The sequence below is a fragment of the Catharus ustulatus genome, chromosome 1 (genome assembly GCF_009819885.2).
Source record: "Catharus ustulatus isolate bCatUst1 chromosome 1, bCatUst1.pri.v2, whole genome shotgun sequence".
Taxonomy (NCBI): domain Eukaryota; kingdom Metazoa; phylum Chordata; class Aves; order Passeriformes; family Turdidae; genus Catharus; species Catharus ustulatus.
The window spans coordinates 31545610-31561352 of NC_046221.1; the positions used below are offsets into that span (position 1 = coordinate 31545610).

The 15743-nt window shown below is 38.5% G+C and overlaps 1 protein-coding gene across 14 annotated transcripts in view; it reads left to right on the forward strand.

Moving 5' to 3' along the window:
- Positions 1-15743, forward strand: part of HDAC9 (histone deacetylase 9) — a 462497-nt gene that overhangs the window by 309382 nt on the left and 137372 nt on the right. For all 14 annotated transcript variants that reach the window (XM_033083076.2, XM_033083067.2, XM_033083095.2 and 11 more), the window contains 2 exons: positions 5445-5622; positions 12323-12456. In XM_033083076.2, coding sequence (XP_032938967.1) covers positions 5445-5622; positions 12323-12456 — 312 coding nt within the window. The remainder of the gene's footprint in view (positions 1-5444; positions 5623-12322; positions 12457-15743) is intronic.

Here is a 15743-nt window from a genome sequence, read left to right on the forward strand (position 1 = left end):
TTTTGGGAAAAACCTCAGGATGTATTTTTTGCTTGGTTTCTGAGGGCAACATAGCTATGGTTCTGTTTGAGGACAGTAGTCAAAATAGTACTTCACAAAACTCCTGGGTGAAAATTGCTAAAAATTCAACTTACCTAGAGGTTTTTGTTTTTTCCCCAATGATCAAACTCCTTCTCTAGGCATTCATTCATTGCTTTCTATGTTTTTTTTCCTGTCACTTCTGAGGATAACCAAGGTCAAACCTATTAATAAATCGTGTGATATTTCTGAAAATTTACTACCTACTGTTAACTACCTATATCTGGGTTGAAGGAGAAGTTTCAGGGTGAGCAGAATTTCTGACTCCAACAGACTTTGGATGATGCTGTCTTAGTTTGGGCCAAGACTGCCTTCACAGGGACCTTAAAGCAGGACTGAGCTCTGTTTGCTGCAAGCTGATGCAGTCACTAGATGCGGTGGATGCAGGCACTGGCTGCCCTGACACCGCTTGGATGCACTCAGCTACTACTGCCCTGGGAAGGCAGAAAGCCTAGGAGGGTGGTGGAGAAGACAAGTGGCAGGATCTGAAGTTGCTCTGATCCCATGTTGCTACAGAGGCCTGGACAGGGCTAAGGAATAGGGCCTCCAACAGGAGCCATGGGGTGAGACAAGGCAGCAGAAATATCCTTCAGAAGGACAGAGAGGAAGGTCTGAAAGTCAGCAGGTCTTGCTGGCATCCTTACCTAGGGTAAAACTTTCTGAAGCGTATGCATGTAGCTTTCCCCTTCAGGAAATAACCCATCCTTTGGGTAATTTTCTGGAAACAATATGGAAATTAGCAGGCAGACCACCAAAACTGCTTTCAGAGGAAAAGTTTTGTAAGGTTAGTAGTGCTTAAGGTCTTTTGGGAGAGGAAGGCAGGATGGGCAAAATATGAATAACTCTTACCAAATAATAGACATTAGCACACACTTCATACTTTAATGCATCAAAGGCACAAAAACAGAGGGATATAAACCTGGCCACAAATATATGAGAGTAGTAATCTTATTATTAAGAAATGCAAAATTTGCTATCCATAAGAGGGAAAAAAAATTCTCTACTACAATGAAAAAAAGCCAAAACATAAATCCTGAAGAGAGGTGTGAATACGCCCATACACACGCAGGATCATGCTGCAGACATACAAATCTTTGGATTTATTTATCCATGACTAAACTAACTATTAATATCTTAAATTTAAAAATAGACTGTTAAGAGGCAAAAAAAACCTTTCATGAGTGAATCCCACATTTTTTTTCCCTGCACAAACCATAACAGTTTAAAGGATTGTTAATTTATCAATGACTCACCTATGTTTTATCCTCCAGCACAGAACAGCTAATAATCCAACAGAATGTACTTGCAATTTATCAGTTCTCACAGCCAGTAGAAATAAATAAATAAATAGTTTTCATTAAAATCCTTAGAATTTACAAAATGTTAAGCTCCAAAATGTACAAATCACACATCTACATGAAAGGAATATCCACACCAACCCAAATTAATTCAAAGCCCTGCTAAACAAACCTTACAATAATACTAGGAGAACAACAAATATTTATCTCCTATGCCCCTAAAAGGCTGATATTCTCTTTAGACACTGATTCTAAAATTCCTCCCCAAAATAATTACTGAGGCACTGAGCTCATTTCTGTGGCAGGCAACGGATGGCCCTCCGCTAGCTCCAGCAGAGGCTCTAATTGCTTGCCTCCACTAATAAACTAATCTCAGGCACCTGGAACTAGCAGACTCCATGCTGGGCAGACAGGGCTCAGATTACCTAAGAAATACTCCAAATATATTCACACAAATCACTAGCCCTGCAGATGTGCAAATACTGCTTTTGTCATATTGCTGGAGAGATGGACATGTGTTTGCAGGGCTGTAACACATAAAACCTGAAGACGAATTCATTGTGCTCCTTTAATCCCTTCCAGAGGCCAGGTGGGCATTTGGGGAGCCAGATAAGTGTGTTGATTATCCACATTACTCATTGCATTAATCCACTTGTCTGTGACTCAGAGTATCAGAAATGCTCACAGCATAAATATGTTGGTGGTTGGAAAAAATATATGTATTTCATGAGTGCCTGTTGCCTGTAAAATAAAACCTAATCAGGAAGTTAGCCTAAAACTTTGACTAAAATCTAAACAAGTCTAAACTTTGCTGATGTTTACAGTTTTTAATATTAAAGGATCTGGATTCCACGAGAGGATGTACGGCTCAGTGTAAGCCTTGTGAGACAAAACTACTCTACTTTTAACACATTTTAAAAGATTTTCACAGGCAAATGTTTTCTGTGTCCTCAGAAATTAAAGCAGGTGTCAGCCAGTTTCCATGGAACCTTCCACAAATTTCTTCTCCTTCCCTGAACAGATTATGTTGATAAACATGTGTCAAACCCAGTATGTGTCTGGTTTCATTTGAGGAGGGGAGAATGATATAAACAGGATACACTTTGAAAATGGAGGAGAGAAAGAATAGTCTGTATTCTTGGTCTCCAACAAATTGCTGAACTAGATGTCTGGTTTAGGTGATGTTCACACAGGTTGATTTGTATTTTAAAAAACTATCTCAATTTGTTTGTTTGCATGAAAAATATTGTTCCTATTGACTACATGGTCACAAACACAAAATAATTTTAGAGGCAAAGATAGAAACATCTTCCAAAGTTATCTATGTTTTGTGATTTTCCAGACTTCTTCTTCTTCAAGACACTGTAAAAAACCCCCAAACCACAAAACAAACAAACAACTCAGCAAAAAATACAAACAAAAAACCATCAAAACAAGCAAATACAACCCCTCCCTCCACCCCCCTGCCCCAAAACCCCACTTCAATTGGCTTTTTTAGATCAGAGACCTGGAAAAATTATGTTTTAGATATTGACTGGATGGCAAACTTACAACTTCACTGAAAAACAAATTGCGCAGATATTGTAAAATTGAAGTTCAGATCTGGAAGTAAAAGAAAGGCAGACAACACAGCTCTAAAGCCTCAGAGCTCAGAGTTGACCAGCACTGAGAAAAGCCGAAACAGAGACAGCTGCAATTCCCCCCTCCACTGACAGCTGAATTTCTGAGATTTCTTTAAGAAGTATGTTTAGGTAAAAAAGCTTGATGAAGACTACCACAACCCACTGGTGAACCCTTACTAGCTTGAAGAGCATTCCAACAGGGAACAAATCCTTTTGTCTTCTGGACAGTAATGATTATCAGAAAAGTGAACTCAATGAATTACCAACAGTTAGTGTGAACATTTAAATCAGAAATACCCTTGCTCAAAGAACTACGCCGACAACAGCTAATGAATTAATGCAATGAAGGCAACATAAAAGTTGAGGAGAGCAGCAGAAATAACAGTATTCCACTGATTTCCTGTCTAGCAGCAACATTCTGTGCCATGAATGGTTACTGCAGGAGTTTGGCTTCTTCCAAACTGCTCAGCTGGGAGTTTAGAAGAGTAGGCAGGAGACTGTGAATACACAAGCATCAGACAGTGCTGCTGCCACCACTTGATCCTAGGATGGAGGGTGTAATCATGCCACAGACAGCAAACTGCCTCCTATGCCTACTTTATTGACCACTAAGCCAGCACTGAGGAAAGTGAATGCTAAATTCTCACAAAGGAATGTAATTCTCTTCTCCATAAGGAAAATATTCAACACAATACTGTCCATGCATTCTTCACTCATCTCCAATCACACACAATCCCAACCAAGGTTGCAAAAGGTACGTATGCCTACAAGGTCAAAAAAATCTCTGAAAACTTATCACAATTGAAATTATTAGAAAACTAAGCAAAAAGTGATTTCAGGAAAAAATTCCTGAATGTTTACTATGTTCATAGATGAATACACAGACCTCTTTTGATAGCTCAAGATATTTCCTGGAGTATGTAACACTATCCTGCTATTGTACATTAAAAAAACAATAAGAAAAGTTGGGGACTGTATTTAAAGGAAGGGAAATGGTTCAATGACTCTAAACCAAGACAATTCTTGTAAAACCTCTTTTTGCTTACTCATATTTTTTTCTTCATTTAGTCACTTATGACAAGGTCCCAGGTGATTTACCTTTCCCATGACCTTATGTCTTTTCACTGAAGTAGTGACCCTAGATATTAATGTGGGTTTTGAGGCTGCCTTTTAAAGCATTTATTCTCATTTCAGCTGTTATTGATGAGTACTTGTGTGCATATAGGCCTCTTTTATTAATGCAGGATAGACATTCTCACATCCCATGAGCTGCCAATTTATTTTGCAGCACGGGATGGGCTGGGGTACTCCCACCTGCCTTCCCACACAGCCTGAACTCAGCTTCACCTCTCTGAGCAGCCAGCAATCTCTCCTTGACCAAGATAGGCCTCTAAGCTGCTGTCCCAAGCAACCATACACAGCAAAGTTAATTGTTACTGGTTTATTTAAAAAAAAACACAAAAAACAAAAAAACAAGCAAAGCCCCATATATATGTGTATATATGTGTATGTGTATATGTATATCGAGCCCAGGTGAGGAAAAACAGAGCTTGCAGTTGTGAGCCACAAGTGTGAATTTCAACTGAATTCATGTTAACTGGTTTGAAAATATTTCTCTTTCAATTGAGGTGCTGGGACTATACATACAGAAAAAAAAGAAAAACAGTAAGGAAAGGGTTTGAGAAGCAATCCTACTCCATGGAGTGAGCCAGGTTCCTACTGGTTTCACAGGGTTTTAGCCTTTGTCATGTCAGTAAAAGGGATCATCTGTTGACAAAACAGAAGACAAAATCTTCTTTTCTACTTTTACAGTCTTTTCACACCTGCCTATTTCCCTGAAGCGTTTGCCTCTGCCTACAGCCAGCAGCAGTTATAACAAAAAAAGATGGTTCCTAAGTGGGATCTCACATAACAATTCCAGAATTTCTAAACGATTTGAGAAAACTTATATGCAAATCATTGCTGCTTTCCAGGCAGCTCTGGGAACTGAGTAAACTATAGAAACTTGACTCACAGTTACTCAGAGCATTTGGTACTGAGTAGTAAGAACATCACTTTTCACTTCCTGTACTGTGGGAAAATTTAAATTCTATTTGTGTAACATAATAAAATCCATGTTCTAACATCATATTATGTATTCAATATATTAAAAAATCTTTGCCTTTTATAAGCCTTTGCATGTGAAGCTGTCTTTCCTGTCAGGGAGAACTGACAGGTTGCCTGCCATCACCTACTCTCCAGCAAAGTCAGTAGCCCACACTGTCAGCGTGAAAACATCTGCTGAATGGATTTATTGAGTGGGTCTTAGGTGCAGGTTGGGGGTGGGGGTCCCCACTGTTTATTACAGCCCTGACCTAATGAACTTAATTTGTTGACACATTTCCCTCAGTGTTTTACTTGATCCCATCTCACATTTCTTTCTCCTGTGCTGTTTTCTTGGAAACAGGAGTTCCTGGCACATCGGCATGTGCACCAGTTGCAAATCTACCAGGCTCAGATGGCTACAGTTGGCATGGCAGGATCAGATAAACATCGACCACTTTCCAGGACCCCATCTTCCCCCTCTGACTCCACATTACCTCACCCAGACATGGACCAGCCCAACCAGCATGTCTACACAACTGGTAGGATTCCCTAAAGACTGCTTTTAACAGGCAGGGCAAATGCATTTGTTCATGTGGGATCAACGGACTTAAATGCCTCAAATAACTCCTGCAGCAATGCATTGAGTTTTAGCCCTAGTGCTCCTCTGTTTTATGATGCTATACTGGCACCATCTCAACCAGTGGAGCTGATAAATCACAGGGTTAATATTCACACAGTCATAAATTATTGTCATTGACTGGCTCTGGTAATACAGAAACAGGTGCATTTTTGGTGCCTTTAAGTCATTTCTAGCTTTTTCTTTCATTTCGCTATTGTCTGATTCTTTTCTTTGTGTTCTCGTTACCTGTTTTGTAAAGAGACCACCAAAAAGTTGAAGAAAGACCACCAGTAAGGAGGAAAATTGATGTAATTTTCAATGTCTCCATTTGACAAATCAGTGTCTCTACAAGGTCACTTTCTCTACAGAAAGAGCAAAGCTGTAGGCATGAATAAGTGATGTGAGCTACAACTTCCGTGTCATTCAACAATTGTGTGGAGTCTACAGAGGCTGTTTCATGCTTAGGTCCTGGGCCTTCCAGTCACTCAGGGAGCATGGATTGTTCAAAGAAAAGTGATTAGAACCCCAAAAATCTTCAGTCAAGGGAAGAAAAACAACCACAGAAACCTAATTTCTTATTGTGGGTAATCTTGCACGAGGATCCATTTCTTTAAAAGTCTGAATGTCAGTATAACATTAGAGCATGGTCAGAAGTGAAGATTTACTTTGTGCACAAAGAAAAATAAAAGTGGGGGAAATAAACACTTGCAGTTGCTGTTTATGAAGGTTTATGCCAGAGTATATTTCCTTCAATTGGCAGAACTTCCCATGCCCTGAAAATTTTCATCTTTTCAAGCCACGACCATGGGTTTATGTAGGATTGAGTCCTTAAGGGGCACTATATGCAATTGTGTGAGACTGTGTGCTCTCCTGTCTTTCAAATTAGAATGTGAACTTGGAAACCAAAAATTTACTATTATTGTTGGGTAACAAACATTTGGGTTGTACAGAAAAAAACATGAGTTTGCCATGAGTTTCTCCAAAAAGAAGAGCCGCATATAGACGGGATGCTTAAATCAGACCACTGTATTTCTAGTTGTGTTCATGGAGTCCCCAAAACATTGTAAACTCATTCTGAGATTTGCAGAGCACACCAAAAGTCAGCTCACCGTGTATAGGCTTCACTGTCCCTTTCACAAATCTGCAGTTCCATTGAAAAAGTTGAATGGAGTTATGGGTGTAAAAGCTGCTGCTTCAGCCTGATTTCTAAGGTTTACTGACACCTCCTTTTATAATCCTCAGTAAGGGGAGTAGGGTCAAGGGGGTTACACAGATCTGTGGACTTGTGGCATTAGTGGAACTAATCAAGAAAGAAAGTGTGAAGCTGAGACGGAAAAAAAAGAGAAGGAATGAAATTACGTACGGTAAACACTGAATGGAGACGGTGACATACCTGGGATGAAGAGCTTGAGATGTGACACAAAGAAACCTGATAGGTTCAGGGATGGAAATGCAAACAGTCAGATTAGGCAGAAAGTCAAAATTTATCCTTTTAGTAAAGCATTGCTACATGAACACCAGTGGAAAGAGAGAGAAAAAGAGGATGAGGAAGGAAGGAAGGAAGGAAGGAAGGAAGGAAGGAAGGAAGGAAGGAAGGAAGGAAGGAAGGAAGGAAGGAAGGAAGGAAGGAAGGAAGGAAGGAAGGAAGGAAGGAAGGAAGGAAGGAAGGAAGGAAGGAAGGAAGGAAGGAAGGAAGGAAGGAAGGAAGGAAGGAAGGAAGGAAGGAAGGCCAACATTGCAAACAAGATTCTCAGTTCTTCACTGAATTCCTTTTTCAAAATATGAAACATCATTTTCTTGAATCTCTGATTCGTTTTATTGAATCTTTTCCCCCCTCCTCCACTCATCCAAGATAATAATATCTACTCATTACTGAAAAAATAAAAAAAGTCCTTCTATTTTCATCTCTCTTACAACTCTCTGCTTCTGCTTCTCCCCCTCTGCTCTGTACCCTCAGCTCTCTTATGTCCTCTAGGTACTGGCTGAGGACAGTGTGGTGCTGTACCTGCTTGCAAGCTGTATCCATGATAATAGCCAGTACCCCCTGGCTGATTGACCAGCTCTCACAGAGCACATAGCTCTGTGTTCACAGTTAAGCCTTTCCTTTCTGCTTAAAGAAATCTCTTTCCCTTACATGTATCTAAACTTACAGACTTACACATGTAACCTTTATCACTCTAATTCTGGAGTACATCGAAAACAGAGCTGTTTTTTATGTTATGAGATTGTTACCTTTGGAGTGACAATGAACAGAAACTTCTCAACATCAACAGTTATAATATAGTTTCTGTGAAAAAAAAAAACAAAACCCAAAAAGTCTGTATATTCTTAACATATGGGATGTTGTGTTATGGTATAGAATGAGTTTATCTGTGCATACTGTTTCCTGGATCTGGATGGTGCCCTGGCATTTAATAATTGATCACACGAAAGAAACTCAGACCCAGTTTTTATTTATTCTTATATTGCCTTTAGAAAATCCTTTAGGATTAAGGTCCCAAGGAATGTGGTCTGATCACAGTGCTGACCTGCTCTGAAGAGAGTTGGACTACAAACCTCTGGAGGTCCCTGCCAACCTGAGCTATCCTATGGTTCTGATTTTCTTCCTTAAGAAAGCACAAGATGCAACCAGCCATTGCCCACAGCAGTTACAACACTACCATTTGTAAAAGCATGGAAGGAAGGAATGGGTGTGTGGAAAGGGAGAAAATTCTAGTCTACCATAAAACAAGAGAAAATTCAGACTCTAGAAATTAATGTAATAACATGTCCCTGCCTTAAGTTATTATTTGCTGTTAAATGTTTTGGTTCTTTTCCCCCTATTTAAGGACAATATATTCTTGAAAGAGAAAAACAGTTAAGAGGAAAACTGTTGTAGCAGATTATTACAAGGGCATCAAATTGAGCCCATATTTTTGTGAGTCATGAGAAAAATGCCTTTAGCCAAATATCTGAAGATACTTGAAGAACAGTGATTATTGTGAGAGTTAAGCAATATATACACAGTATATGAACAAGATAATGAGTTAAAGGTGGAAAAAAATTAAAGTTCACTTAATTTTCATTTAGGCAGTTTACAGAATCTTTGACATTATTTAGTTCAGATTTTTTGTTGGAATAATTTATTAGATATTCTGCCCTTGGGTTTTCTTATTGGTACTGTTGTTCTCCAGGGCAATTAATCTTCTTCAAAGCATGCTGTTAGACAATTTTTAGGTCTCTCCCCTCTGTTTAAAATATTATTAAAAGAAACTGACCTGAATAAAGGATTTTGGAAATGAATGAGTGTTAGGGAGTCCCCACCAGGAAAATCCTGGTTTTTTGCTGATTAATGCAAGTTCAGTTTCTTTTGTCCTGTGTCCTCTATCATTATATGGTTCAGTGGTGGCACCATTCCCATCTGTCTTCAGGGCCACATTCTGACCTCGGTAATATTGGTGTAAATCCAGAATAAATCCACCAGTCTCAGTGGAGCAGCTCAGATTTACACAAGGAATCTGAGAGCAGAATCTGGCTGTAGGCATTTGTTCTGGAGAGACAGAATAACCATCTTTTATTAATATTTCACAGCAGTCTGCAATTGAAAACAGTTGTCTCCTCTCTTCTTTTTTTTCTTTCTTTTTTTTTTTCGTGGGGGTGGGGAGATTATTGGCTGAATGAAGTTAGGGAAATCCTACAGGCTATTTTTAGCAGTAAGCTCTACTGCTGCATTCTGGTATCGTACCAAGCACATGTGCTGTATGACCAGCAGCCACACATCTGAATCACTTGCACATCCTAAATCAATTTAAAAGCTTCCAATAAATGAAAACATATATTTGAGTCCTTTCTTAAGTCAATGAATCCCCCCAGAAACAAATTTTACACTCAGTGGTGTGAATATCTTGGTATTTAAAAGCATGGAGCAGATGCTTTTGCCATGCAATACTGACCTGACCTTATTAAACCAATTTTTGATTAAGACACAACAAAATTACATTTTTAGTTATATTCTATTTCTGGAAAAGTATAAGAAAAGGAAGTTTATATCAACCAGAGGAGGCATCCTGAATACACAGTTTCAGTGCTTCACTTTGAAATTGGTTGCAACCCTGATACAGGTAATCAAAAAGTGTCATCCAACTCTGTATAACAAAAATGCAGTAATAGTAATATGTTTTATTTATTAATATTATTTCTATTACCTGCTATTTGGACTATTCAAGTAAGAAGAATGAAAAAATTAATTGAAAGAATGGCAGGTAGAAGATACTTTCTACTTACAGTAAATTTTTCTTAATGTTTAACAAGTATTTCTATTAAAATCTATTCAATATAAAAGCCTATTCTACCTGAAAGCTTCTGGAAGTCCTGATGCCTGTACAGTTAGCATATAAACAGCTTTCCTGTTGGTCAGGGGGATGGGAGGAAACGTTTTCTCATCTGTTAATATAACTGCCACTGCCAAACTGGCCAAGCTGAGTAGGCAACAGAATGCAGAACTTCAAACTGTGAGGGCCAAGGAAAGGAAAGTGAGGTATTTGAGCATGCACTTATTTGCGTGCATACTTCCAAGTCAATTACAAGACCTGATGATAGAGCAGCAAAGAACTGCAGAGAAAGGAAATTATTAACTGCTTTGACAATGCCAGCACGTATTTTAAGCTGCATTAGCTTATTAGCTCCAGGTATTCACTGGTTCTTCTTTTTTTCTTTAAAAGAAAACAGAACAAGAAAGTAAACACAAAAATTTATTGCTAATGAACTATTATGTTTGCTCGATAATCATTTAGCATAAACTTAGTAATACTGTAGTTAGGTATTATATTTGTGTTCTCCTTACACTCTACATAACTGCATTATCATTTTGGCTTAAATACCAAGATCCCAAAGGATCAGTTCTAAAGTGCATGAGCTAAGAAATATGGCAGCATAAATATTTCTAGAGCAGCATAACTGCTGGCTGGCTTCTAACTGAATTATCTAAGAACCTTAACTTTGACTCACCCACAATGTATACAGGCTCTTATTCAGCAGAGCTTTTAAAGACTTTATTGATGTTCAATATCCATTAGAGAACTTTGTAAAATAAGGGTGGTATTGAGCATTTTGTTGAATCTGGACTTTAATTCTGTATTTTCTTAACTGGCTGACTTTTCAGTAGCAGGCTAATACAATTTTCCCAGAACTGTGTTGGCATCCCCAGTAGTGGTGGCACATAAGAAAGATGTTTTGAATGCCAAGTATTGCAGCTTGGAGAAATTGTTAATTTAAGTCCCTTTCAACTGTAAGGGAAAGAAAAAAACCAAATGTTTCCCAAATGAAAATGGTCCACATAGGGGTAAGGAAAATAATTTTTATTCCAGACATGTCTAGGAGAAATGCAAAGAACAAGTAAATACAAAAAATCATTTTTCAGTGTTTCAGACTTGGTTTGAAAGCCTTGAAAATTGAATTTAGCTTGAGCCTACTCACTAAAATTTTTCTTTTGCTCCCAATGCACAGCTACAGAGCAATGCGATATTGATAGCTTTTTTTTTGTATAAAGCTGTTCTGTCCTTGCATAAATGACCATAGAAAATTTGAAAGGTACCTTGCACTTGCAGTCAAACAACAGGATTTGATCCTAATTGAGTAGTGGGTGTAACTTTTCTGTTTTATGAAAAAGGACTCTGGCTGCCACTGTTTCAACTCTCTGAAACATCCATTTGATATGCTTTGAGATCTGGAATCAATATAGTATTAGTTAAGCAGTAAAACTTCAGAGTGCCATTGCCATTTCATAATTTATTTTTAAAAGTTTCTCTAGATTATATTCTTTACACTTCTATACATAACATTTTCTTTTTGTATATAGGTTAACAGCTTTAACTAACTTTACCCGCTAAAAAAAGAGAAAAAAGTGATTCAGTAATAAGACTTTTGTTTCTAGCCATAAAATTTTTAAAAAGACATCACCCAATTCCCCTTCTTATTTACAGTTAATTGTATTTATTAATATAATATTTTGAGAATTAATTTTGCCTTATTGGTATCACAAGATTCACCTCATAAATCAGAATTCAGAGTGTCACAAAGGAAAAAGAAAATTAGGTCCAGAGAAGGACAACAAAACTGGTGAAGGGTTTAGAGAGTGATAGCTGTAGTGAGCTGGGGGGGTTAACCTGGAGAAAAGAAGGCTCAGGGCAGACCTTATTGCTCTCTACAACTGCCTGAAAGGAGGCTGTAGCCAGGTGGGGACTGGTCTCTTCTCCCAGACAAACAGCAACAGGACATGAGGACATGGCCTCAGGCTGTGTCAGGGGAGGTTCAGGTGCAGGCTAGACACAAGGAAGAATTTCTTCCTAGAGCTGTCAGGCATCAGAATGGGTTTCCCAGGGAGGTGGTGGAGTCACCATCCCAGGAGATCTTCAACAAATAACTGTTCATGGTACTTAGTGGTCTACTTGACAAGGTGGAGATAGGTCAAAGATTGGACTCAATGATATTGGAGGTCTTTTCCAACCTAAATGATTCAATGGGATTTTCATCTTGCTGTAATTGTCAAATAAAATCCAGTTTTGCTAAAGCATGTGTGACAGGGAACAGTATAACTTGCATTTGTTTCATTTGTTTCTAATTGTGCTGTCTTTGTGCTGAAGGTGTTGTGTATGACAGTCTGATGCTGAAGCACCAGTGCATGTGTGGGAACTATGCTAATCACCCTGAACATGCTGGAAGAATCCAAAGCATCTGGTCAAGGCTCCAAGAAACTGGGTTGCTAAACAAGTGCGAGGTAATGAAAAATTAAGACCAGATATTTGACTTGTTAAAGTAAATAGCAAATTTATTAACTCCTAAACCCGTCTTACTCCTGTAATAAGAGAGTAATTTGTTTTAGGAATTATTTGGTCTTAACTGATAATATTAAAATAATGCATTATAGGAAAGCACGCTTCACAATCAGAAAATAAAGAATTTACACAGTGTCATGCATCCACATGCCTCAGAATATAAAACCCAGACATGATTATTCCTCACCTTTATGAAGGATTGTAGACAAGCAGTAGTCAAACAGTAAATGCAGTCCTCCCAATAGCATGGTTCTTAACTTTTTCAAGCAGATAAGGATTTTATTTCTGTAGCATAGAACATTTTTAAAATACAGTTTGTATCATTCCATAAGCACATTGCATCTAGTCTTTTTACAGACTATAAAGTCTGTTTTCATAGCATGCTCCTTTATCTGGTATACAACAGGTCCCATATGAAGCCCCAAGACATTCAAGAACAATCTTCTAGGCAAAAGCAAATCTGTAATTTTTTTCTGCTATGATTTCCCTCAAAAAATTGCATATTAAAACATGTTTGACTCAAATATGGTCTCTGAGGCTCATATATGACTTGGGTTAGTTAAAAGTAGTTTTTTCTTACCATTCCCTGCTTCCTGTGAGTTATGCAGCACTGCCAACTTCTGCAGAAGCCTGTGGCAATCACAGGTGTTTATTGCACTGCAGCACAAGTTAACAGAGTTCAGCAAAAATTTACTAAAGTTTTGCAGGATCCCAAAGTTTCCAGGGCTCTCATGTTCTGTTTAATTACTTTTCTTTACATCCTTATGCTTTTACAAACCCAGAGGAATTGTTCAATAGATCCTTTGAATAGCTATTAGTGACTGTCCCACAAAAGACTTTCTGTAGGTAGCTCAGTGTCCTGGTCAGTGAGATATTGCAAGTGCTGTAAATGGATTTGTTGTATACACTCATCTAACTAGATGGCAGCACTCTAACAGTCTAATTTTTTCTTTCTTTTTTTTTTTTTTAATAGGTTAGATAATTTTTTCAATGTTCAAGATTTTCTTTCATCAAGGCCCTTAAGGCCACCTACCAGTGATTTCAGTGGGGAATCACATACTTCAAGATTAAGTTAAACATGCAGCTGAGTGCTTTACTAAAATAAAGCCTGAGTACCTTCTTGGCTCAGGACTGTGTATTATAAAGAAAAGACAAAAGAGGGAAAATAAGTTAAATGCAGGGTGCTATTATGTACTGTTTTCTTCACTAACAAAGAGCTGTTGCTGAACAGTAAATTGTGTGGCTCTGTAAAAGGTGAAAAATGGAAAAGTGGTATATGTTAGGTTGAGATCCATGCAATGTAAGAGCTTCCTGGAAGATTTAAAGTTTCCTCTTGCAATTCTAAAATTTCAAAACTTGAAGCACAGCCTATTAGGTCTTGCATAATCAAGTGAGGGGGGGAGAGAGGAAAGAAGTCACTTCACATTGAACTGCATTTGGTTAACTTTGACCCCAACTGTGCGCTTTGAAATGAGGCTGGAATATGAAATGAGCTGTCAAAATGTAAATCCTGATGATAAAACTAAGGAGTCTTAGTGTGAAGCTGGTGCATAGATCTGGTGGTTATGTAGATCCTCTCATGTAGATAGAGACAGAACTATATTTGGTAATGCAATCTGTCCTTTGTTTCACTAAATTATCTAGCATGTGCCTGACTTCAAAGAAGTGCTTAAAACTGCTCACTTTCCAAAATAAGAAAGGTTACAGTGACACACTTAATTGGTGCTCTGTTTCTTTAGAAAGTCATTCAGCTGAATAGATAACTTGTGCCACTAAAGGCGTGGTTGAATTATCTAAGATACAAAAAGCCACCATCATGCTGCTTTCTGGAATACACCACACCAGGAGTGCATAGTGAAAAGATCATGGGCAACTGCACTATCACTTCTGCTGAATTTTGAATGCCCCCTCACTCATGGACACTACCATTTCTTAACAGAATTCCTTAACACAATTTCCGACAGTTTTTGTCAGAAAGAGTGGGGAGATCACTGGTCAGGTTTTGCCACATGCATTACCTCATACACCAAGTCTAAAGGGCAGGTTAGCAGCAGCCACTAAGGAAATCCTCTGCACTTAATGGTGAACTTCGCTCCTCTAACTAAAGCAGTAGTCCCACAGGAGGGCTGTAGTCCCACTCTTTGTCTGATAAGGAGTTTTAGGATCAAAAGTAGTTCAGTGGGAGGCAGCTCAGGTTTTGTTGCCTTGTACCACACATATCCTTGGGCACAGGCTTGTTTGGAGGGCACTCCCTATTTTCATAAAAGAACAAAAAACCCTTATGAAAATGAACAACCTGTATCTGTATGACCCTTGTTATCTATAGCAGGGAGCTTTATGTGGTTCCTAAATCCTTTAGTGTGGATTAACTCCTCTCACACAGCTCAGGTCCTTGGCAATAGAGAGATGACTGGCTGAGTGTACAGAGAATTGATATCTCTAACTTGGCATAGGATGATGAAAGTCATAGACTAGGCTGACACCATGTTTACTGCAGTTCATAGATTAATTCAAGTAGACTAATCCAAGCTTAATTTCCTTTATATATACCTGTACATATTACTCATGCTGACCCCATTTATTTTTAAAATACAACTTGGTAAAATCATAACAAGGTTTGAATGGGGTGCACAAGCTCTGTCTTTGCTACAAAATAAAAAGTGTCTGAGACTGTTCTCTACCCCTGCAGCCAACTGGCATGGAAAGGCCCATATTCAACCAGGAATGCTTCCTGGCCCATGGCAGTGACCAAACCGTGTCTGGGAGTTGTTTGGGAGAGTGCTAGTTGCTGCTCAGCCAAAACAGTATGAAGGACCACTTCAGCAATTTAATAGTACAGATGATTGTATTACTCTGCCTGGGAATGTTTCCTGGCACTGCTTAGTTTACTGCTGCAGACACAGCCAGGAAGACTTGCTTTTCCAGACTGTATTTTGTCTTTCTAGCCATAGATATTTGTGTTCTAGAATGGTTCAAACAGCATATTGGAGGACTTTTGCTAAAACAAAAAAATTAGTTTTAGCTTTCAGATTATTTTTTAAAATCATATCCTACTTCTAAACAGAAAGATTAATTCCTCCATTAGATTCCTCAAGACAATTAAAAAAATACATTTAGACCATTGCCAGTCACAGAGAGCCAGATTTGAGAAACCAGTCCCTGACTGAGTTCAGGGCAGGAGAGTGGAGTAATTCACACACATACACAGCCACACACACATCCATAGAGA